Genomic DNA, 24,655 nt, shown 5'->3' with positions numbered 1-24,655 from the left:
GCCCCTGCGGGCGGTCTCCCCGGGGCCGGGCGGGCCGGCGGGCTCCGTGCTGCCCCGGGGGCAGAACGGGCTGTGCCGCTCGTCAGGGGCATCGCCTTGGGCATCTCCTGGCTTCTTGCTTGTACAGTAAGTGCTGAAAAACATAGCGTGAACACGGTGGGAAAGGGCAAATAGGTGTTTACAGTGCTTTGGGGTAAAATCTCATGAGCAGGAGCAAACCCAGATTAACTGTTGCCTTTCTGCATCTTTCTACTGCAAATTGCACACAGTTATTGTTGGTATGAAGTTCCTTAAATTCTTTTTTGCAGTCACCAAAGGTGACATTTCTGTACTTAAATACTTGTTGAATCATATTTGTGAATGTAAATATTTATTTTCAGTTAGGTAACATGGAAGTTAGCTGTGCATTACAGTGCACTTTGTGAAATTGGTAATTATAGTGCATTTTGTTGTAGATGAAAGACCTGAAACTTTTTTCCTTCCCAGGTGGAGAACTGGGAAAGCAGAAGGTAGCATTACATGTCATTTACTGTTTCTTTATTCTTATTTTCACTTGTATAATGCATTCTACATTGCTCTGAATTGTATTTTGAGACTCAGCTCAAATATGAGGAGCCCCAGTTGGCCTGGCTGTACTCACATAACAAGGACCAGTTATAGTCTGCTCCTAGTACTGGCTGTGATTCTTCCAAGACAGCATTCAGGTTCTCCAAAAATCTGACTTGAAGAGGTAGTGAAAGGATAGGAACAAGTAAAAAGATTTGCCAAGAGTTTGTCTCAAGGATTATAAAACTCCTGTTAGAAATGAAACAATGTTCTCAATGTGTACTTTTTTTTCAGCCAGCTTGTACAGAAATAAGGTCCCTGAGAGCAATTTCCATAGTCTGCTGACCAAGCAAGACTTGTTAAAAGTCTTGAGCAACATGAATTGCAGCCTATTTAGAGTGTCACGTAGTTGTCTGAGACAGATATTATAGATGTGCAGTTTCTCCCTCAGTGATTAAGCCTCATCTATCTAGTCATATTTTCAAATGTATCTGTTTGCCAGTGAATGTAAAAAATCCTTGTTATTCCCTGTTGGACCAGGTCTGTAACCAATTCTCCAGCACTTTTGTTAAGCCTGAGGTTGAGATGATACAGCTTTTTCTGTTCATGTCTTTGCTCTTTCTCATAGGTCTTTGCAGACTTTTAGGGACAGGTGCCTTTTTCCATTTAATGTGATTAGTAATTTGTCTTTCTGCTGCTGTAAATAAAGCCAGATATAAAACAGGACTCGGCCATTTAGAAATTAAATTAAGTCCAAATGCTGTAGTTAAATCTGACAGATTCTGCTTCTGACATTTGTGTGAATTTTGCCTGGCTCGGACCTCTTCTAGTTTCAGTGGCTATAAATTCAGGATCATTATACACAGAAAACATTGTGTGCTTCTAAGGTACGTGTCCTTGCTGATCCTGGAGAAGGCACAGAGCTTGAGGTGCTCAGTGCTTTGTGACACTGCCTGGATTAGCTCAGATACTAGAAGCAATAAAGTGGATTTTCGTGAGATAAGGGATAAGAGTCTGCATTTCTACCAGTCTTGTAACTTCCTCTTTGCATTTCTCATATTTTTAATTTTTTTGTTGTTGTTTTTTTTTATTATTTTGATAATGTGAGACTGTGAATTACTTACCTTTGACTTAATTAACCTTACCTTGCTTCAGACATTTTACTTGCAAAGACTGCTGTTAGCACATTTGAAAGAATTGTTTGGGGAGATGAAGTTTAGTTTCTCAGTCACTTTGTGCTTGATCACAGTTTCACTTTTCTTTCTGTAGGAAGAAATTGCTGTTGAACATAGAAATCACTTCTCATTGTGTTACTTCATTCACTTAATGGAAATGCTAGTTGATTTTCTTCAAAAAAATGAAACATTTGGATTTTCACTTGTGCACAGGCAATCCTGCCTGAAATTGTACCTGAAAAAGCATACAAGGGCTTGTGCTTATTCCCAAATATCCTTTTTGTTTTATTATTCTTTGTGCTTCTCCTGTTTGGTGACTGAGGGTTGCTCCACACATATCATGCTGTGTGTTTGGTGTACAAACAAGGAAGTATTGCTGCCTTGTGTACTGCAGAAGACAGGTGGAAGTAGTGAAAGAGAATAGAATGGAAGTTGTGAGTTCCTAGAGGTATTAGGAGTAAATAGTGTGGTAGAGACTACAAAAAGCTTTTATGGAGTTTGTTCAAAGAGAAAGCTTTTGTTAAGCTGAAACTGCTTTAGATAATATTCTGAAACAGCAGTAGCTGAATTGAAACCTTTTGGTCTTCAGAAATCTTAGTAAGGCTGTACAGAAAACTTGAGACTGTGAATGTGCTGTTCCTCAGTTCAGTGTCAGTAATAGAATGTAACTGATGTGAGGAGGCAGTGTGGCTTACAAAAGGCTTGCTTGTTGTCTTTAGATTTGATCACATCTTAAAAATGGTATGGAAACTGTTAGCAACTTGCAACAAAACAAAAATCCTTGTTTGTTGTCTTCCCCACCAACAGAGAGAGCTGTTAATGGTACACACATCAGATAGATCCACTAGTGTTGATTAATTAAAAACTGGAGAACAAACGAGACAGTTTGATCCAATAGATAAATTCTGTGATAGAAGTTATGGGTGCAGTCCTAATACCTTTTTGGGACCTTGAAGGGCAAAATATATAAAACCTCATTTTCCTCATATGCCCTTATACTTCTTGCATGTTTGTGTTACAGAATTTTCCAGGAAAGTATTTTCTCTGCTGTGTTTATACAGTTCCTAATACCATGGGGCCCTGATCAGTCCTAGGAGATAAATCTTAAAAAAAAAACACCAAAATGGAACAAAAGAAAACCAACAAACGTCACTAACTCAACAAAAAAACCCTGGGGCAGTGGAGTGTTTGAAGTTTGAATGCTTTTGATTTCTTATTTAAATCCAAACACAAATAGCAAAGGATGTGTTTTGTTTTAAGGGAAGATTGTGGCTGTATGAAGCATTCGCTTCATACAAGGAGGACATTCTATTGACATGATAAGATTCCAACATAAGTGGTCCTGAATTTCTGCAGGGTATTTTCGTCCACTTGTGTAAATATCATCAATCATCTTCGAAGTCACTTTACAAACTTTATTTATTTAATTAGGCCACTAGGGCAGAATAGCTTTAGTAATCCCTGTTTCTCTTTACGCAATGGTATCTTTAAGTAGGAAAACATAAGGCTGTGTACAAAAGGGTGGAAGTGATTATATGTGAACAGCAGAAGGGCAAGGAAACAAATTGAGAAAACAGAATAAATACTTTGTCCATAACAAACTGTAATAATAATAGATAAGTGTAATGTTGTTTTTATAAATATAATAAGTTAGACTTTTCTGAGTGAAATACGGAACATCTTAATTTGCTTCATAGGGCTGATTTCAATATCACTTGTTTTTGCTATTTAGGGTAATAATGAGAGATAGATGTGGAAGAACATGATTGCCACTGTGCCTCTGTCATCCTCTCGTTCTAGAATTGCAAGAGCTGGGGTCTCTTCTCACCTGCTTCTCTCTAGTTTCTTCTCACACACCGGTGAATCACAGCTTCCTGGGTGCAATTAAACTATCTTGATTGTTACACAAATCAAATAGCAAATGTCTGAACACTTTCCCTTTTTGAAAATTCATAGAAATAAGTACTCAAGTTCTTCTTCCTGTTCAGCTTTCCTTGAAATTTGGCATCTATTATGAATTACATGTGGCCAAATACATCATCTGGTAGATCCCTATTTTGATTTCTATCTCTGTGAAATTATTTAAGAACAAATGTCTGAATTGTTTTTCACCAACAGCAATGAGAAGACTTGAGTAGAATTTCACCATGGAGGCAAAATCCATAGTCATCAGCGTGGAGGGGATGACATGCAATTCTTGTGTTCAAACCATTGAAGAGCACGTTGGGAAGATGAATGGTATCCATAACATTAAGGTAAGTAACACCATCACTGTTTCTTACAAAGCTTTTTAATATGAGAAACGACAATAAAGTGTGCATCACAGGAGAAAAATGCATGGGAAGAGTATATTCTCTTATGTTTTGTGGGAATTTTTGTTAGAAAGGCATTGGTGTGTTTCTGGTATAAGAGAAAAACAAGTGCTTACTTCACTGCAGTGAGAGCTAAGCCATTACCTGTTAGTCTTAAGTAATTGTCTAGTTTGCAAGTAATTAATTACTGAGGAAAAAAGTAAAAACAAAAAAAGGCAAGAACAGGAAATGTAGGATAAAGCAAAAGCCCTAGCACTTAGACTGGTGAAAAAACCAACAAGCTGCCCTGGTCCCTTACACTGTAAATATCTGGATTTGCTCTCAAGCCTCCAGGCTTTTTCCTTCAGAGGTCACTGTACAGGTTCATTTGTTGCTTGACTTAGATAAGTTAATCAGGTGGTAGTTGACCCACCACAAATAATAAAGCTGTTTTGTTGTGGTTCGTGAAATAAGAGTAGCAGGTAATCCTGGTGACAAAGGAAAGTCTTGTGAGCTCTTTCAAGTGTTGGAAGTTTCCTTTCATTTGAACTGCCCATGAGGAAATGAGAGAAGGAGCAACAGAACTTCAGTCTTGAACAGTTAATAGAGCTACTTGGTTTGCCCTTAAAACAGACTTCCTTGGTCTGACTTCGTTTTTATCTTATTTTTTTCTTAACTCGGAGGGGACACATTGTTTTGTTAGTATTTTTTGTGTTGTGGGAAAAGTATTGGACTGTAGAATATTCCAGGATGAGCTGATGATTCCTACACAATGCATCATTTTACAACAGTTTTAATAATGGAAACAATTTAAAAGCTGAGAGATTCCTATTAGTTTTATTAATTAATTTGTGCTAGAAGAACAGTCCTAAACAAGAGCAGCAACAGAAAACTGCAAAGCTTAATTATGTAGTATCTAGGTTCTGAAATAATGCTGGAACATTCTGCAGTAATTTACTCTAAAGAAAATATTACCTTCCTTTCTAAGATAGTTTCAGTTTTAGTGGATATGTCTTAGGTGAACATTTTCCTTCCCAGAATAGGGTCTGCTGGCTTGTGGGGTCATGTGGTTGTTACCTCTAGCAGATAGTGAAGGACTCACTGTGGTGCACCATTCTGGACAAAGGATGCACTGCTTGGTACTGGTTCCTTTGCCTGAAGTAGATGTTCATATACACACACAGAAATTTTGGTGAACAGCAGCAATATTTACCAGGCATGTCATCTTTCTTCTTCCTTCAACTTTGATGGAGCTTTGATGTGATACAGGGCTGAGCTCATGACACCAGAACTTTGAATCAGGGAATGGTGTTTTAGAAATAGGGAAACTGCTGTTAACAGATGTAGCACAGTATGGTCAGAGAAATCACTGGGCATCTGCAAGCATGAAGTCAAACAAAGGCTAAAAGCACTCTGGGAAATAATGACCTCAGATAATCCTCTCTTTCTCCCTCATTCTTAGCAAAAGGCTTTATCTTGTCAATTTTGCATCTCTGTTGTTTCAACTAATTTCTGAGAACATACAGATTACTTGAGAGAGGAGAAATTCACACTTTAACTTGTTTGAAGACAATGTGCATCACACACTGTCATTTACATAATTAATGAAGCACATTTTTAAAAGGGCAGAATTAAGAGTGTTGTAATTAGATTTTAAGGTAAATACCTTATTCTAAACCTGAATATTGTTTCTAAAGCTACTCTTGGCAAGAAAATACTTTACAAACTTAGTCTAAATAGAACAGGCCTATAAGAAAATTATGCTCAGTACAGCATCAGAAGTTCCAATTTAACCAGATCATTTTCTTCAAAAAGCTGCATACAGTAAAACAGGTTTGTTTAGTGATTATGAATTAGGTCAGCAAGGGAGATGAATATTAGCTAATACAGACAGAGCTGCATTTAAGTTATTTTGCCTCTAACTGCAAATAAACCAATAAATGTCCATGTTGCTCGTTCTGCTAAGGCCTGTAATTGGGACAGAAATTAAGAAAGGTGGTTCTTAAAATGATTTAACTCTTCTAATTTAATTGTGACTGGTGTTTTGGTTGTACCTTTGCCCAGAGGAAAGATAGAATTTAATGATAATGTGTTAGGCCTCTGGCAGGCATTGGCTTTCCCTTTTGGAAATTGCAATAATTGTATTTGATGTATCATCAGCTGGGAACAAATTAGATTGAGGATATTTGTACCATCAGATGTGAAAGGTTAGTACCAAATCAGGACGTCTCTGGATCACCAAAATGTACAGACAGAGGACAATCACCTTCTTTAATGTTCATCATCTCTCAAATTTTGAAACTGATTTTTGTTCTGTGAAGTCTGATGAGCTTTATTGCTTGCAGCCTGTGCCCAAGATGCCTAGAAATACTGGACTTCTTTTATTTCTTCTTTAAAAATAATCTCTGCATTCTTTCAAAGAGTGTTTTCCTTCATTTCTGTAGCCTAAGGGTAATTACTACTAACTGCAGAACTGTACATGTGATTAGAATTTTTTGTGGGGGCTGTTTTGATTTTGGGACTGAACTGGGTTAGTCATCATAATTCAAGATGGTTTGGCTCTGGAAGGTTCATTAATGTCTTGATGCTGTCTGGATGTCATAAGTGGGCAGACAGACTTGTAAAGGATTCTGAAACTGGTGGGGGAAAAATATTGTTGCTTCTAGCTGTGTTACACAGATGAGCAGAAGTTACTTGATAGTGGCTATTGATGTGGCTTTACTCTTCAAGGTGAGTAGTGATGGATAAAATTATACTGGACAAGTATTGCTAAGATATGCAGCTATTTCTAGTTGTGTGCAGGGTATTCTTATCTCTTACTATTGCAGTTTGCTAAATTGTTCTGGTCTTTTTTGCCTTGCAAGGTATCTCTAGAGGAGAAGAAGGCAGTCGTCATTTATGACTCAAAGCTGCAGACGCCGACAGCACTGCAGGAAGCAATATATGACATGGGATTTGATGCTACATTAGCTGATTCAAACCCACAACCTGTTTTACCTGACACTGTTTTTCTTACAATTCCTACTCAGTCAGCCCTAACGTCTAAACAGATTTGTAGCACACTACTAAAGAACAGAGGTATCATGGATGTTAAATTGTCTTCTGATCAAAAGACTGCAGTGGTGACTTTCATTTCTGCCATTACAAATGGCAAGCAGATTATTCAGATGGTCCCAGGAGTCGATTTAAATATCTCTGCACCAGAGGTAATGCCTGGAGCTTCTGAAGATCCCAGCTGGTCTCAAGCAAGTAGTGTTGTGCTGCGACTGAAAGTAGAGGGGATGACTTGTCATTCCTGCACCAGCACCATCGAGGGGAAGATTGGCAAATTGCAGGGAATTCAGCGGATTAAAGGTAAAACCCAAGTGTATTTTTATGTAAATTGAAGTTAACCATACTGTTCTCTGATTGCATTGTGGAGATATCTTTGGTTTAGATTAGATAGCTTAGTCTGACAGTTACTCTTTGTGTATGCCAGATATCTAGTTACATGTTTAGTTTGGACTAGAAGTGAAGAAAGGATGAGGTTGAAGAAGTGAAGTTGTGGTGAGGCTGTTGCTGTTGCCTGTGACAGTATTCAGAGCAAAAACTTGAGTAAAAGAAGAGATGAAAGTTGTTGTAGTACAAATTCTTGAGGAAGTGATTTGTTTTATGTTTACCAAATCAATTAAATTTCCTTTTGATTGCAGTTACATTTATGAGCATTTAAAGCATTCTTGGAAAGCTTTGGCAAGATCTATTGCACTTAAGGCAACATGCTCATTATGCTTAGGGCAGTAATGCACACTTACTTTTATTGGTTAATTTTCAGTGTCCCTGGACAATCAGGAAGCTGTTGTTGTCTACCAGCCTCATCTAATTACAGCAGAAGAAATAAAACACCAAATTGAAGCAGCAGGTTTCACAGCATCCTTCAGAAAGCAGCCTAGACCCCTCAAGCTCAGTGCTATTGACCTGGAAAGGTTGAGGAATACTCAGACCAAAGGCTCTGAGACAACACTGAAAGCAAACTGCAACATGAATGACAGAAAGACAGTTGTCTTCAGAATCGATGGCATGCACTGCAGGTCGTGTGTCCTCAATATTCAGAGCACCATATCAGCACTCCCATCAGTAACAAGCATAGTTGTTTCCTTAGAGAAGAAATCTGCTGTTATAAACTATAACCCAAACTTAATTAGCATAGATTTACTGAGAAAAGCCATTGAGGCAGTGTCTCCAGAGACATTTAAAGTCAGCCTTCCTGATGAACATGAAAACGTAGCACTTTTCCCCACTCTGGTTTCTCCACTGAAGTCTCCTCAGCCACCTCTGAAGGATGCTGGCCAGCCACTTACTCAAGTTGCTGTGATCAACATTGAGGGAATGACTTGCAACTCTTGCGTCCAGTCCATCGAGGGAGTCGTGTCCCAAAAAGCAGGTGTCAGGTCTATTTGTGTGTCTCTCGCAAATCGTAACGGGACTATAGAGTATGACCCTCTGCAGACGAGCCCAGAAGACCTGAGAGCCTCGATAGAGGAGATGGGATTTGATGCATCCTTATCAGGTATGTATTAAACTTTTAAATTCAAAAGGGTTGCGCAGTTCTGTTTACTGTTTGGAACCATCCAGGAGGAAATTTATCAGGTAGCTTGTACTTGCCAAGAGAAGCTTTATACCTTTTGTCAATGAGATAATTAAATAAACGTAGCAGGCGAGGCTTCCTGAAGGGACAGGGAAGCTCTGTTTCTTGATTCAGTAAGATTAAATTTTGAGAAATAGAATTTCAAAGTTGAAGTGCAGAGGTTTAGCTTACAACCTACAGAAGAGGACAAAGGATGTGCAACAGAACAGGCCAATATAAGGAGGAAAGGCAAAAGGAAAAGTAGTAACAAAACATTAAGTTAATCAGTGGCTCAACGCTTCATCTTGTTTTCTTTTGCTTTAATTGACAGATGGATGAATCTGATTGACACAACATGTACAATTAACATTTTTTGGTCTAAATTCACAGCACAATGTATTTCTGGCTGGTACCAGCTCATACCTGACTGCAGTGGCTGTTTGTAATGTCATGAATTGCAATTTCCTTTTCAGCAAAGGCAAAACTATCTCAGCCCTCACCAGAAGGGCAGCTGGAGTCTCACAAAAACGAGCTTCCCTCCAAAGTGTCACCAACCCACCTCACTAGACAAGAGACAAAGACTATATCAAAGTGCTACGTCCAAGTCACAGGGATGACTTGTGCATCATGTGTAGCCAACATTGAGAGAAATTTGAGAAGAGAAGATGGTAAGATATGTCAGTGTAACCTGTTAAATGTTTAAGCATTTCTTTTAGAGAATCCATCTAGCTTTTGTACAGCATTTTTAATGGGTGGGTTGTCAAGAGAACTACCACTGCAGGTGTGTCACATGGGAAAGAAGAGTCTGATGACTTGGTTCCTAGGATGAGAACAATGTTGTTCCTGCTGCTCTGTGGGCACATAGGACAACTGTCTGTCTTCTGTCAGTGTGAGGATTGTATTTGCAGGAGTAAATATTGCATAACTATGATGTAATGAAGAGTCAGTAATGTAGATTGTCTTTAATTATCATAGGGAAGATGGATGTGTTCCAAGTTAACCTGGAATTTAATTTTTCCATCCTGGACAATGGATTATTCTAAGTCCTTTAAACTTAGTTTACATGTTGCATGTTTTAAGATCTCATACACGTCCTCTCTTGAGGAAACAGCTTTTAGAAGTGGCAAATGCAGATCAGAAAAATAAGCAGGCTTGTTTTTTTGAAGAACTTCTAAGTAAAAAATATAGCGTAGCTTGAATGTTAGACTGCTAATAATTAGACTGCTAAGACTAGGCAAATCATGGGGAGTAGCACTTTGGTCTGTCACACCTACCTATCCTTAGGTGCTTTTGTTGCATTGTTGATGTCTCTTCCAAAAATTATGTTTTTCTTTACATATACCTGCAATGTGGTAGCTTACTCAGTTTCAATAAATTGCTCTTGTGCCATCATATCACTGTAAATGCAGTGGGTTTCCTTCATCTGCCATCCACACATTTTGTTTCCTAGGAATACATTCGATACTGGTTGCCCTAATGGCAGGAAAGGCAGAAGTGAGGTATAATCCTGCTGTCATTCACCCTTCAGCTATTGCAGAGCTCATTCGGGAGCTGGGATTTGGAGCTACCGTGATGGAAAATTGTGGTGAAGGAGATGGAATTCTGGAACTTGTTGTAAGCTAGTAATTAAAATGAACCACCCCCATCTTTATTACTTTTATATATTGGATGTGTTTGTCTTAGCATCTGCATCCTAAAGTGTTAATCAAATAACAGAGCTAAATTTACAAAAACTGAAGTATAAGAGTACATCAGGTATTTATCACAAACTGTATCTTGTCCTGCAGACTGTGCTGGCTCACTACTGCACTGCAGTTGGAGACATAATACAGTGGGTTTTTTGATTACTCTGCCTATTGCAGGAATTTCTTTTGTTTGTTGTTGGGTTTTTTGTAGCTGAGTCTAGCTCAGTGTGGCCAGTACCCCAGACTGGAGCTCTGCAGAGCTTTAGCAGACCTTAATAACCTTGTCTCTATGCTATTCTTCCTCTATAGTGCTCTCATCCTTAACTAGAGAGCTCCACCTCACTGCCTCAAACCCCAGAAAGATGCAGTAAGTAGTTCAGGATAGTCATAAGCACTTTTCCTTCTTTTTGAGATGGACTTACTGAGTATCCTGTATTTCTGATAACAGGAAGGAACCTTTATTTTGCAGGTGAGAGGAATGACATGTGCTTCTTGTGTACACAAAATAGAATCCACCCTCATGAAGACAAACGGTGTTTTGTACTGCTCTGTAGCTCTTGCAACCAACAAAGCACACATTAAATATGATCCTGAAGTTATAGGTCCTCGAGATGTTATACAAGTGATAAAGGTAAGTTTCATGATGTTACCCAGTCTTTTAAAATATCCAGTGTCCTTTGAAGAGTTACCCCAGAACCAGAAGGAAATAGAAGGCTATCAAAGGAAAAAAATGTCTCTCTTCTTCCATCTGCCATCTTCATAGCACAGGTTTCTGTAGTTAATGTGTGTTATGGCTCAGAAGGAGTGCTCTATTGTAACTTTGCCTAAGTTTTTAAACAGAAATACTAGGAAAGCCGGGGTGTAGTAGAGTTGAAGATGCCAGCTATAGGTTTGCAGAAAAATAAAGTACATCCACGAGTACTGTAGCAACAGAGGTGAAATAAATTTCTTGGCCTTCTCCCTCAATTTATCTTATCCTATGCTTCATGAATAGCCATTTTGGAAAGCTACATTTTAGAATAGCATTTTCATTTTCTGGAAATGTTGATTGATTTCCGCATCAGATTGCTTTTCTCTCTTTGCAAGGTAACTAAAAATAATAACAATTAAATCAGAAAAGTTAATAAAGTAAAATTAAATGTAAGACTGGCACCATCAATAATCTGGCAATAAATGTATGAGAACAAAATGTCTTTTAAAACTTGACTCTTCTCTTTTGTTGTTATTACACTTTTTTCCTTAGGACTTAGGTTTCACTACTTCATTGGTCAAAAAAGATAGATCTGCTAGTCATCTAGATCACAAACAGGAAATAAGGCAGTAAGTATTCCTGATTGTATTTGAATTCTGTATATATCTTTGAGTCTTCTTTTTTTAATCAACAGTAAAGTTACTCATTTATTTGTGTGACTGTGCAGGCTTGCTAGCTAAATTGTTATCCAGTACTTGTCTGCAAAAGAAGTTATTTTTCTTTTTTCTTGTATCTGAGGTGGAAAAGATCTTTCGTTGTGAGTCTTGTTTTCTGTATTCCTGTCATGGGGCTGATGATTTACATGATGGTTATGGACAGTCAGCTCTCAGATGCTCATGCACATCACAACATGAGCAGTGAGGAAATGGAGGCCCTTCACTCCTCTATGATCCTGGAATACCAGCTCCTACCAGGATTGTCTGTTATGAATTTTCTGTCATTTTTACTCTGCATCCCTGTACAGGTAAGTGGGAATATGACAACTCCCAGTTTGTGGGGCTTAAATATTCAGAATGGAAGGCAATGAAGAAATTTTATTTGAAAAGTGACTAATTATGCTGATTTGAAATGCTCTTGAGGTTGTTGTGTGCTGCTTCTGTGTTGAGGTGCTGTGGATCTAGGCAGCATTTGGGACAGCCAGGGTGGCTGCACTGGTGGGCACGGGGACAGGCTGGTGGGGCTGCAGGGAGGTGAGAAGACCTGAGAACCCTGTGGTAGAGATGACAGCCCTTGGTTAGAGCAGGACCTTTCTTCAGAAAAGGGTGGAGGAGGCAAATAATGCAAATAAAACACGGGTGTCTTTCTCTAGTGGAAATGCTGCCACTCTGTGTTTAGAAATGTGTGCATAAAATATTGATGCTCTTCTCACAGATATTTGGAGGCTGGCACTTCTATATCCAGGCATACAAAGCAGTGAAGCACAAAACTGCAAATATGGACGTGCTCATTGTTCTGGCAACCTCCATTGCCTTCGTCTACTCATTTGTTATTCTTCTAGTTGCAATGGCTGAGAAAGCAAAAGTAAACCCCATCACATTCTTTGACACACCCCCTATGCTGTTTGTGTTCATCTCCCTGGGCCGGTGGCTAGAGCATGTTGCAAAGGTAAGGAAGATAAAAGCTCATGGTATCTATAAGCTGCAGGACACTAAGAATAATTTCAGAATGTTATGCACCTTTAAAAAAACAAAACAAAGTAAGCTTTCTTAGGTTTTTTAACCTTTGTTGTAAAATTATCTTTGTTAACTGAACTAGTAAAAATGTGAAATGACTTAATGTAAGTCTGTTTGCAGGAAGTATCTTCTTAATGGGGTAAATTGCAACATCTGCAGTTGTCATTTACCCGGCAATTTTTTTCAATAGCATAGTCAGAAAAATATGAAAATTATTATTCTAGGGTAAAACATCAGAAGCTCTGGCAAGACTAATTTCATTACAAGCTACTGAAGCTACTATTGTTACCTTGGGCCCTGGTAACGTTCTTTTAAGGTATCTTGCTTTGTCATTTGCTTTTTGTTGTTCCTTTGTTTTTAATGTGCTTAATTTGCAGACAAATATTACCATTCTGTAGAACTATGAAGCAAATAACTGCAGATTTAAATCTTAGATATAAATGTTAAAATACAGAAACATTAACACTGCTCTGATTTGTGTTTTTTTAATCTTGTTCATTTTTGCTGTCATAAGAAAATGAGTGAATTTTCTCTACTGGAAAGTAAATAAAATTTTTATAAAATAATAGTAGTGCTCTTTAAAATGGCCTTTCTGCTCACAATTTTTGTGTACATTATCATCAACCAAAGGGATTAGCTTTGTGTATAGTGACAACTCCTTTTGCCTGGATAATTTTGATTAACTATCTCTTGTTTAAAACACTATTCATCATTTTAGTGAAGAGCAAGTTGATGTTGAACTGGTTCAACGAGGTGATGTTGTCAAAGTGGTGCCAGGAGGCAAATTCCCAGTGGATGGTCGAGTTATTGAAGGACACTCTATGGTAGACGAATCTCTTATCACAGGTCAGCATTTGCTTTTTGCAGGTGTGAAAATGTGCTTTGTTTCCATTAAACAAACCTGAGGAAGGGAAGTTGAACCTAATCTTTTCTTATTGTGTGTTAGGAGTTGGAAGCTATTATAATATTGCTGAAAAATACCCCCTGGTGTCTGTTGTTGTCCCTTCCTCAGGTGAAGCGATGCCTGTGACTAAAAAGCCTGGCAATACCGTCATTGCAGGCTCTATCAATCAGAATGGGTCGCTGCTGATTTCAGCAACCCATGTTGGAGCTGACACGACTCTAAACTTGTGGAGGAGGCCCAGACCTCAAAGGTAGAGGATTATCAAATTTAAGCATCTGGGTTTTGTCTCGTTGTTTAGACAGTAGGGTACGGAATCATTTGAAGAGTGATTAAGTTTGTTTAGATTTTAACTGCAGTTGCATAATGAGGTATCTTGCTGAATAAGGACTTTGATAAAATCTCCTGTTACAAGTGTAATTGTCTTATTAAATAAATATGTAGTTGTAAAGTGTGGTGTGCCATATGTGCTGCAAACAAAAGTGGTTGTATGTATGTCTGAAGGCACAGAATCCGTCATGTTGCTGAAGCTGATGTGTTTCTCCTTCTAGGCTCCTATCCAGCAATTTGCAGACAAACTTAGTGGATACTTTGTTCCCTGTATTGTGGCTGTCTCTGTGGTGACCCTTTTTGCCTGGATTATAATTGGATTTGTGGATTTTGAAATAGTAGAAAAATACTTTATGGTAAGTAAGTCCCCTTTAAACACACCTTCTGAAATATTTAAAAGGTACTTAGTCTACAAGTCTATTAGACTGCAGTAGTTCCCTTTCTGAATTATTTTGGCAGACAGTTGCTGACTATAGATATTAAAACATTATTGTTGTAATGATTTTTTTATATTGTGTATTGTTTACATTGTATTACTCCTACTTTGATACTTATAGAGAATCTGCAGTAATGAATCAACTCCTGTTAATTTGCCTGTGCTTCACTTTTTAATATGAATACTTTCACTTTGGTATTAGCCAATTTATTTTTTTTAATACTAAAGGCAATGTGTCCTTGAATACATTGTTATATTTCTTCTGTTACTAAAGTACACTTCTGTCACCAGGGTTACAACAAGAGCATTTCTGCAGCTGAAGTGATAATCCGCTTTGCTTTCCAAGCTTCCATCACAGTCCTGTGCATTGCATGCCCCTGTTCTCTGGGATTAGCCACCCCCACAGCTGTGATGGTTGGGACTGGAGTAGGAGCTCAGAATGGGATACTGATCAAAGGAGGAGAGCCATTGGAGATGGCACATAAGGTGAGAAATGAGGATTATTGTTACAAGGACTTTAAAGGCTGGCATCGGTGTTTTGCTGGTTCCTGCTTCAGCAGATCATCGAGTCTCCATCCATACCTGTTAGTGAGTTGTGATCAGGACATAATGAGTGGGGTTAAATTGGCTGGTTTTCTGAGGAATATATACATTAAAGCTCTGCTCACTGAATGAAATCTTCCTGTTTTGCTGCAGGTGAAGGTGGTTGTATTTGACAAAACAGGCACTATTACTCATGGGACTCCAGAAGTGATGCAGGTGAAGTTCCTAGTGGAGGGCAACCAGCTACCACATAATAAAATGCTGGCAATAGTGGGAACTGCAGAGAGTAATAGTGAGCATCCTCTTGGAGTAGCAATAACAAAATACTGCAAAAGGGTAAGTTATTTATACAGGAAAGAGGGGTTTGTGTTGGAAGGGACCTTAAAGATCATCTCATTCCACGCCCCCTGCCCTGGACAGGGACACCTCCCACTAGAATCAGGTTGCTCCAAGTCCCACCCAGCCTGGCCTTGAACACTTTTTGGGATGGGGCAGCCACAACCTCTCTAGGTAACCTTCCAGTGTCTCACTACCCTCACACTAAAGAATTTCTTACTAACGTGTAACCTCTGTCTCCCCTCTTCCAGTTTAACACCATTACCCCTTATCCTACATGCCCTTATAAAAAGTCCCTCTCAGGCTTTCTTCTAGATCCAAAAAGAGCCTCTCTTGTAGTACTTAATTGGTTTTCTTGAGAAAGACAGCGATGTGTTCAGTTGGGGAAGCTGAAAATTGTGGAGCCCCATGAATCACTGAATACAATATTAGATGCACTGGATACTCAAACTTATGTTTTGATGATTGATTATTTCTCTGCATTTGTTAAGAGTTAGTTTGGCTGCACTTTATTTTGTGGGGTTTGTAAATGCAGCATGCTTTTGTGTATTTTAAAAATTTGTTAGTTTGCATCCTTTTTATTTAGGAGCTGGACTCGGAAACCCTTGGGACATGTACAGATTTTCAGGTAGTTCCAGGCTGTGGCATTAGTTGTAAAGTCACACATATTGAAGCATTACTCTACAAGAAAAACAGAATGGTTGAAGAAAACAATGTTAAAAATGTGACACTTGTGAAAATTGAGGAAAATACAGATGAATCAGTGCAGCCTGCCTTGATTATTGATGCTGAACTACCAAGTAAGCAACTTTGGTTTATAGAATAAAATAGATAATTTTGCTTTTATGTCTTTAGCATCCTTAAGAATCAATTAACTTTCTTCTTCTCTGGAGAACCTGGCTTGCATCAAGGCTCATGTGAACTAGTTGATCATTAGTTTATTTCATGCTCACACATCATTTAGGACATTTTGATTAAATACAATTTGGAGTTACATCTTGCATATGGGGCTGGAAAATCACAGAGGAATGGTCTCTTTCCCAGATTGTTAAACTTGTGGAGGAGGCCCAGACCTCAAAGGTAGAGGATTATCAAATTTAAGCATCTGGGTTTTGTCTCGTTGTTTAGACAGTAGGGTACGGAATCATTTGAAGAGTGATTAAGTTTGTTTAGATTTTAACTGCAGTTGCATAATGAGGTATCTTGCTGAATAAGGACTTTGATAAAATCTCCTGTTACAAGTGTAATTGTCTTATTAAATAAATATGTAGTTGTAAAGTGTGGTGTGCCATATGTGCTGCAAACAAAAGTGGTTGTATGTATGTCTGAAGGCACAGAATCCGTCATGTTGCTGAAGCTGATGTGTTTCTCCTTCTAGGCTCCTATCCAGCAATTTGCAGACAAACTTAGTGGATACTTTGTTCCCTGTATTGTGGCTGTCTCTGTGGTGACCCTTTTTGCCTGGATTATAATTGGATTTGTGGATTTTGAAATAGTAGAAAAATACTTTATGGTAAGTAAGTCCCCTTTAAACACACCTTCTGAAATATTTAAAAGGTACTTAGTCTACAAGTCTATTAGACTGCAGTAGTTCCCTTTCTGAATTATTTTGGCAGACAGTTGCTGACTATAGATATTAAAACATTATTGTTGTAATGATTTTTTTATATTGTGTATTGTTTACATTGTATTACTCCTACTTTGATACTTATAGAGAATCTGCAGTAATGAATCAACTCCTGTTAATTTGCCTGTGCTTCACTTTTTAATATGAATACTTTCACTTTGGTATTTGCCAATTTATTTTTTTTAATACTAAAGGCAATGTGTCCTTGAATACATTGTTATATTTCTTCTGTTACTAAAGTACACTTCTGTCACCAGGGTTACAACAAGAGCATTTCTGCAGCTGAAGTGATAATCCGCTTTGCTTTCCAAGCTTCCATCACAGTCCTGTGCATTGCATGCCCCTGTTCTCTGGGATTAGCCACCCCCACAGCTGTAATGGTTGGGACTGGAGTAGGAGCTCAGAATGGGATACTGATCAAAGGAGGAGAGCCATTGGAGATGGCACATAAGGTGAGAAATGAGGATTATTGTTACAAGGACTTTAAAGGCTGGCATCGGTGTTTTGCTGGTTCCTGCTTCAGCAGATCATCGAGTCTCCATCCATACCTGTTAGTGAGTTGTGATCAGGACATAATGAGTGGGGTTAAATTGGCTGGTTTTCTGAGGAATATATACATTAAAGCTCTGCTCACTGAATGAAATCTTCCTGTTTTGCTGCAGGTGAAGGTGGTTGTATTTGACAAAACAGGCACTATTACTCATGGGACTCCAGAAGTGATGCAGGTGAAGTTCCTAGTGGAGGGCAACCAGCTACCACATAATAAAATGCTGGCAATAGTGGGAACTGCAGAGAGTAATAGTGAGCATCCTCTTGGAGTAGCAATAACAAAATACTGCAAAAGGGTAAGTTATTTATACAGGAAAGAGGGGTTTGTGTTGGAAGGGACCTTAAAGATCATCTCATTCCACGCCCCCTGCCCTGGACAGGGACACCTCCCACTAGAATCAGGTTGCTCCAAGTCCCACCCAGCCTGGCCTTGAACACTTTTTGGGATGGGGCAGCCACAACCTCTCTAGGTAACCTTCCAGTGTCTCACTACCCTCACACTAAAGAATTTCTTACTAACGTGTAACCTCTGTCTCCCCTCTTCCAGTTTAACACCATTACCCCTTATCCTACATGCCCTTATAAAAAGTCCCTCTCAGGCTTTCTTCTAGATCCAAAAAGAGCCTCTCTTGTAGTACTTAATTGGTTTTCTTGAGAAAGACAGCGATGTGTTCAGTTGGGGAAGCTGAAAATTGTGGAGCCCCATGAATCACTGAATACAATATTAGATGCACTGGATACTCAAACTTATGTTTTGATGATTGATTATTTCTCTGCATTTGTTAAGAGTTAGTTTGGCTGCACTTTATTTTGTGGGGTTTGTAAATGCAGCATGCTTTTGTGTATTTTAAAAATTTGTTAGTTTGCATCCTTTTTATTTAGGAGCTGGACTCGGAAACCCTTGGGACATGTACAGATTTTCAGGTAGTTCCAGGCTGTGGCATTAGTTGTAAAGTCACACATATTGAAGCATTACTCTACAAGAAAAACAGAATGGTTGAAGAAAACAATGTTAAAAATGTGACACTTGTGAAAATTGAGGAAAATACAGATGAATCAGTGCAGCCTGCCTTGATTATTGATGCTGAACTACCAAGTAAGCAACTTTGGTTTATAGAATAAAATAGATAATTTTGCTTTTATGTCTTTAGCATCCTTAAGAATCAATTAACTTTCTTCTTCTCTGGAGAACCTGGCTTGCATCAAGGCTCATGTGAACTAGTTGATCATTAGTTTATTTCATGCTCACACATCATTTAGGACATTTTGATTAAATACAATTTGGAGTTACATCTTGCATATGGGGCTGGAAAATCACAGAGGAATGGTCTTGCAGCTCTCACTGTTTTTACTTTGCTTCATTCCAAATTACCATTTGTTAGCCAGAATTTTATATTTTTACACAACTAACTAGTTTTGAATCAAGAACAGCTCATTGTTAGACCTTTCAACTGTATTGGGCTGTTACATACAAATTAAAAACACTGAGAAAGGTATTTGGTCTTTTACATCCCTTGACCTGTGATTCTTGGTCCACTGATGTAGTAACTAACCATTACTGAAGAAATGTTAGTGTCTGTCTTATTAAGAAGACATGAGAAGATGGGTAGGGCAGAAAGTATAAAGAAAGATTACTTTTCTTTCTGTTTGGATTCTCTGTAATGATATTTCAGTGTATACTGGGAGAACCTGGGTAAGATTAGCTGGAGGGAACCTTCCTGGTTTTCCATGTGCTGCTAGGATTGTATTTTCTTCTTTTAGCTACTGTGACACCTCAAAAATACTCTGTTCTCATTGGGAACCGGGAATGGATGAGTAGAAATGGCCTCATTGTTAAAAATGAAGTTGATAAAGCCATGATGGAACATGAGCAGAGAGGTCGCACAGCAGTTCTAGCAGCTGTTGATGGTAAGTTTACTGCTCCTTTTTTTTTTTTTAATTCAGAGGTTGATTTGTTGCTATTTAAACATAGTACTAAGTAGTCATGTCATAGTGGTCTTACCTGAAGTAGAATAATGGGTTGAAAAGAGTTAGTTTTGTAGCACTTTCATATGAGAGTATCACCTCTTCCTGTCTGCCTTAGTTGGCAGGAGAGTTGGACGTAATGCAAAGACTTCAAAGAGAGCAAAGGGGAAGAAAGGAGAGAAAAAAAGGGATGTTTTTTTAATGGTCAGTCCAGTGCTCTCTATTGCCTTAAACATTACTGCTCTGATACCTGTTCTTACTCTGTTCTTTCTGTCAGTAATACCATTTCTGTAATTGGCCTTCCTAGGGGAAAACTAAAGTGTTGTGGTTTTTTTCCTAAAACAATAAAGATCTTTATTACAAACAATTTCTGTTTTTTCAGGAGTGCTTTGTGGCTTGATAGCTATTGCTGATACTGTGAAGCCAGAGGCTGAGCTGGCAGTCTACACTTTGAAGAGTATGGGATTAGAAGTTGTCCTAATGACTGGTGACAACAGCAAAACAGCAAGATCTATTGCCTCTCAGGTGAGTGGTTGTACATGTGTTTGGGTGTGAAGCTACAGCCTTCATACAGGAATGTACATGATGTGTCATGTTGATACTGCTTGTGGCTGGCATAGAACTGGTCTGTTGTGAAAAATGGTGATGTAGACAAATTCAGAATAAAGAAGCCTTTCTGAATGGAAACAGCGTCACCTTTGAATTCAGAGCTATTTTCATACCAGGTGGGTTTAATATTTAGCTCATGAGTGGTAAGATGGGTTTCAGCCTTCCTTGTCATGTTATTCAAGGCAGAAGCTCTGATAAGTCGTAGAAAAGCTGCAAGACAATTTTGTACTTTCTCTTTAGGTTGGCATCACCAAAGTGTTTGCAGAAGTTCTGCCCTCCCACAAAGTAGCCAAAGTGAGACAGTTACAAGATGAAGGAAAACGGGTGGCCATGGTTGGAGATGGTATCAACGACTCCCCAGCTCTTGCTATGGCCAATGTGGGAATTGCTATTGGCACAGGGACTGATGTAGCTATTGAAGCAGCTGATGTGGTTCTAATTAAGGTAAGAAACAAGAATGCTTCATTAAATAGGAGGGGCTAGAAGGCCCAGGATGTATTGAATGATTCAAAACACTGCTGAGATGTGCAACCTTAGTCAGCCAGGAGGACTGGAGCAGAGAAGAGATTGTCTTCACCATGTTTGTTATGTGTAGTGGCAATTATCCTGTGAAGGAAACTTCCTCATTTTCTGGGTACTAGAAATTTTGGGGTACTTAAAATTTGAGAGTGGGCAAAGGAAGAAAAACTAACCTGACCTTTGGCACGTTATATTTCTGTAACATACCATGATACCTCCAAGGCTGTAAGTCACTTCATCCTACATATCAACAACACCTTGACAGAAATTGTGGTCAGTGTCTAGAACTGTACATCGTGGTGCTTTATACATGATTCAGATTATGATGATTGTAGGGGCTCTCTGCAGACAAATTAGAGCAGCCTACAGAACACTTACTGCATGTGGTGTGTTACATCCAGTGTACAGTAGTCAGCTCTGAAATAAGAGTATGATGCCACTACCCATGGGGTTTTCTTTTATCTCTGACTTCTTCAATAAATATATTATCTTGCAGGATGACTTGATGGATGTGGTAGCAAGTATAGATTTATCAAGGAAAACTGTGAAAAGGATCCGGATCAACTTTGTTTTTGCTCTAATTTATAATCTCATTGGAGTTCCCATAGCTGCTGGTAAGTGACTGTTTCCCTGCAGTAGTAAAAGTGTGCTTAGAAGATTGCAGTGACTTTCTGTTGTGGGGAAGAGTATCCACTTTCCTAATTTCTGATTGTCACTAAGTGCAGAGTTCTCTGCCTGGGGATGTTGCAGTGGTAAATTTGTGAGCTGTTCTTCTCCCATACTATGACTGTTATTGATATGCTCAGTACATCAAAATAAGAGAAAATGTTTATTGAATGAGCCTGATCCTGTGAACAAGCAGTTTACTACAAGGCAGGAAGATGTGCTTACCTCTGAATTCCAGACTGTGCAAGTGAGACATCAGCTGCATTCACCTGTAGGTTCTAGCTGAGATAGAACACACTAGTATATTAAATATTTGTCATTTCACACTCAAGTCCTATTTATCAACTTACTGAAATACAACTAAAATTAGACAGTCCATATTGAATTATATGTGTTAAGATATGAATAATGCTGTGTTCCTGTTCTAAGCTTATTGCTGTTTTCTTTTTCTAGGTGTCTTCCTGCCCATTGGTTTGGTTTTGCAGCCCTGGATGGGATCTGCAGCAATGGCTGCCTCCTCTGTTTCTGTTGTGCTTTCCTCTTTGCTTTTAAAGATGTGAGTATGAACAATTTTCATTGTTTTAATTTGAATTTAAAGCTCAGGTCTTTCACTTTGAATGGCAGAAAAGAAGTGTGGGACTGACAGAGTTCAAAGCTCTGTGAAGGACAGTTCAGGTAGGTTTCTGTTTAGCAGCAGTTGATTTTGTTGTTGCATGAGGAGTCACATTGTTCAAAGTGCTTCAGACAGTAGTGTTTAGAAATGTCATTTGTAGTCTGAAGGTAAATGTACAAATCAGAAGCATGTTCAGAATGGAAAATTCTTTAGTGGGCTTTGTATATTTGTGAGAAATCTTGTCAGGACATGCTGGCTTCTGAGAGAATGCAGCTGTAAACACATGTTGTCATTGTCCCTGCTCCACCGTTAGAAGTAGTGGAGCACTGTGGTGGGACTGGTGTCTTTTGCTATTGAGTTAACACACGAGGTTTCAGAAGGAGCGTAGAATAATTGCTAAATTATAGCTACAATGGCCCACTACTAGTACTTATGTTTTGTCAGTACATTTAGCAAGATCCTCAGCAGCACCAAACCAGTTAAATACTGAGTGATGCGTGTCAGCTTTACCTGTTCTGCATCCTGCCAAAAAACATGGAATTATCTTCTGGTTATGTAGTAGCCTTGCAAAATCTGAAACTTTCATCAGTTTATCACCTATCAAATTACAAATGTCTCTGTCTTGTCCATGATCATAGCATGTAGGCTATGATTTCTTCCCATATTTTAGTGTGCTTCACTTCGTCTGAAATGTATTGTCTTTTGTTTTTTCCTTCCTTAGGTACCAGAAACCGAGTTCTGAGAAACTCGAGTTCCGAGCCCGCAGCCAAATGAGGCACAAGAGCCCATCAGAAATCAGTGTCCACATTGGAATTGATGAGACTGGGACAGATTCTCCCAAACTGAGCTTAATGGATCAAATCATCAATTACAGTAGAGCCTCTATAAATTCTCTCTTTTCAGACAAGCGTTCAGTGAACAGCATAGTTCTTAATGAACCTGATAAACATTCTCTTCTAGTGGGAGACTTTAGAGAAGATGACACAGCATTATGAAAGGCTTATGAAAAACCTGAAGCAAAATGAAAAAACAACCAAAACAACTGTCTAGAAGTCTCTGCACTCATTGATCATTTCTGGAGGTCTTTTCAAATCTATTTATTCTTTAATGTAGAAAGCTAGTTTTTGCAGTGACTCTACAGGGTTTTGTCTTTTTTTTTTCAACCTAGTCTTACCAAATAGAAGTGGTGCAGGGGCTGTTCATGCTTGCTAACAGGGCTGTGTTGCCACCATTCCATGAAGCTTACAGTATAGATTTTTTTTTTATTCTTGCAAAATGACAAGATTCAATTAAGAAAACCAAGGAACCAGAATTTTATTTCCCTGGCCTTATAACAGGCTGTTTTATGTATAATCAAGTTTAGTACTGTGTTAAATTTTATAAATTACTGTGTCTGCAAAATACTGAAGGTTCAGTGTTTGCAGATAGATGTGCCTTACTTCACAACTTCCAGGACCCCTCTTGCTTCTATAGACTTTTCTACCAAAAATGGTTCCTATCAAACGCCTTTTTTTTTTTTTTTTTTTTTTTTTTTACAAATGCCTGGTTCCAGCTTTCCATACTCTTGAGCTTTTTGAATCACGTCACTGTTTGTGATCTGGATTCCTGTGAAGCAGAGACACCCCAGAGGTTTTGGGTTTGCTTTCTAACATTATAGACACCTTTTCCTCAATCCATGCCCCAGAACACTCCTACTTCTAAGAATAAAGGTTGAATTGGTTGGGAAGTTTGCTTGTTCCCAATCTCTCCTGAGCCAAAAACTCCTGCAACATCTGAATTAAGTATGAACAATGTGCTATTAGCCAAAATGTTCAGCTTTTAAGAAGGCAGCAATGTAGTTAGTGCTCACTACCAGTGTCTACTAGCACTCCTTAAATGAACCTGAATAGTTTGGACTGGTGTCAAGCAGACTGCCTTTACAATCTTTACAGATTGGTCTTTGTAGCTATCTCACTTCATCAGATAACTTACTGTGTGTCAAGACACTGCACTGTCAGTTGCTTGTAAAGATAAGTGTCTGGATACCAGCAATGCTCCAGAACCCACTTCATAAATTGATCTAAACCTGCTTGGGATCTTTGGATCCAGGCTTTGTGAGTTAAGACAGTCTACATTTGCTACTGAACTTGAAATATCAAAATGCAGGTTTTGATCATTAAATCATTAATATTAAAAATACTCTCAATGAGAAATAAATTACCCAGTAGCTAGCTGTTTGTTACTTAATAAACCTTGTTCTTTCAATCCTCTGCTGAGACAGCTGTCTGAAGCAATTACTAGGTTCAATAATGTTGGATTACATTAAAAAATACAGTCCAGGGTGTAAAAGTAATTTTCAATTTGTATTTGTTGAAATACTCAGATTGGAGTATGATAAAGAGATCTCTGTAGGGTTCTGATTTTTAACTTGAAGTCTGATGTGGGTGCATAAGTCGTGTATGTAAAACGTAAAAAGTTAATAGCTTTTGCATTTTATCTGAGAACTACCAGAAAAATACCCATGTGTGGAAACAGAAAAATTGTACTATGGAATATGTTGTTAGTTAATCAGTATACTTGTTATATTGCAGTGAGGAGGACAAAATTTGTTGCTACTGCTAGTTTAAGAAACGAAATACTTCTGTTGTGGGATTTAGGTTCTTGATATCTCTACACAAATATAGATTTATTTTTTTTTTATTATCTACGTGTATATATTGTAGTGTTGAGAAATGCTGAGATAGATTGCTGTAAAGCCATTCCATAAGATGTTGTTCTTTTTTCAGCAACAAAGCTGTTTCTTGCTTAGCAGATAGTTACCTAAAACCTGATAATATTATGATGGAATTTCAGTGCTT

General features: G+C 38.4%; 1 protein-coding gene across 1 annotated transcript; it reads left to right on the top strand.

Moving 5' to 3' along the window:
* The first annotated feature begins 3,868 nt into the window (after nucleotides 1-3,868).
* ATP7A (ATPase, Cu++ transporting, alpha polypeptide) lies at nucleotides 3,869-22,819 on the top strand. The gene is made up of 23 exons (XM_009997152.1): nucleotides 3,869-3,976; nucleotides 6,877-7,366; nucleotides 7,824-8,558; nucleotides 9,089-9,283; nucleotides 10,066-10,229; nucleotides 10,770-10,931; nucleotides 11,544-11,620; nucleotides 11,790-12,015; nucleotides 12,423-12,656; nucleotides 12,949-13,040; nucleotides 13,443-13,570; nucleotides 13,737-13,844; nucleotides 16,304-16,350; nucleotides 16,649-16,783; nucleotides 17,155-17,349; nucleotides 17,560-17,742; nucleotides 18,329-18,542; nucleotides 19,208-19,354; nucleotides 19,794-19,936; nucleotides 20,261-20,464; nucleotides 21,036-21,153; nucleotides 21,659-21,761; nucleotides 22,540-22,819. Exons 1-23 carry the CDS (start codon nucleotides 3,869-3,871, stop codon nucleotides 22,811-22,813), a joined length of 4,482 nt encoding a protein of 1,493 aa, XP_009995454.1. The 3' UTR covers nucleotides 22,814-22,819.
* The last annotated feature ends 1,836 nt before the right edge of the window (nucleotides 22,820-24,655 follow it).

The sequence above is a fragment of the Chaetura pelagica genome, unplaced genomic scaffold (assembly GCF_000747805.2).
Source record: "Chaetura pelagica isolate M959 unplaced genomic scaffold, ChaPel_1.0 scaffold344, whole genome shotgun sequence".
NCBI lineage: Eukaryota > Metazoa > Chordata > Aves > Apodiformes > Apodidae > Chaetura > Chaetura pelagica.
The sequence above is the reverse complement of the archived record's forward strand: the minus strand, read 5'-3'. Positions and strand labels throughout refer to the sequence as shown.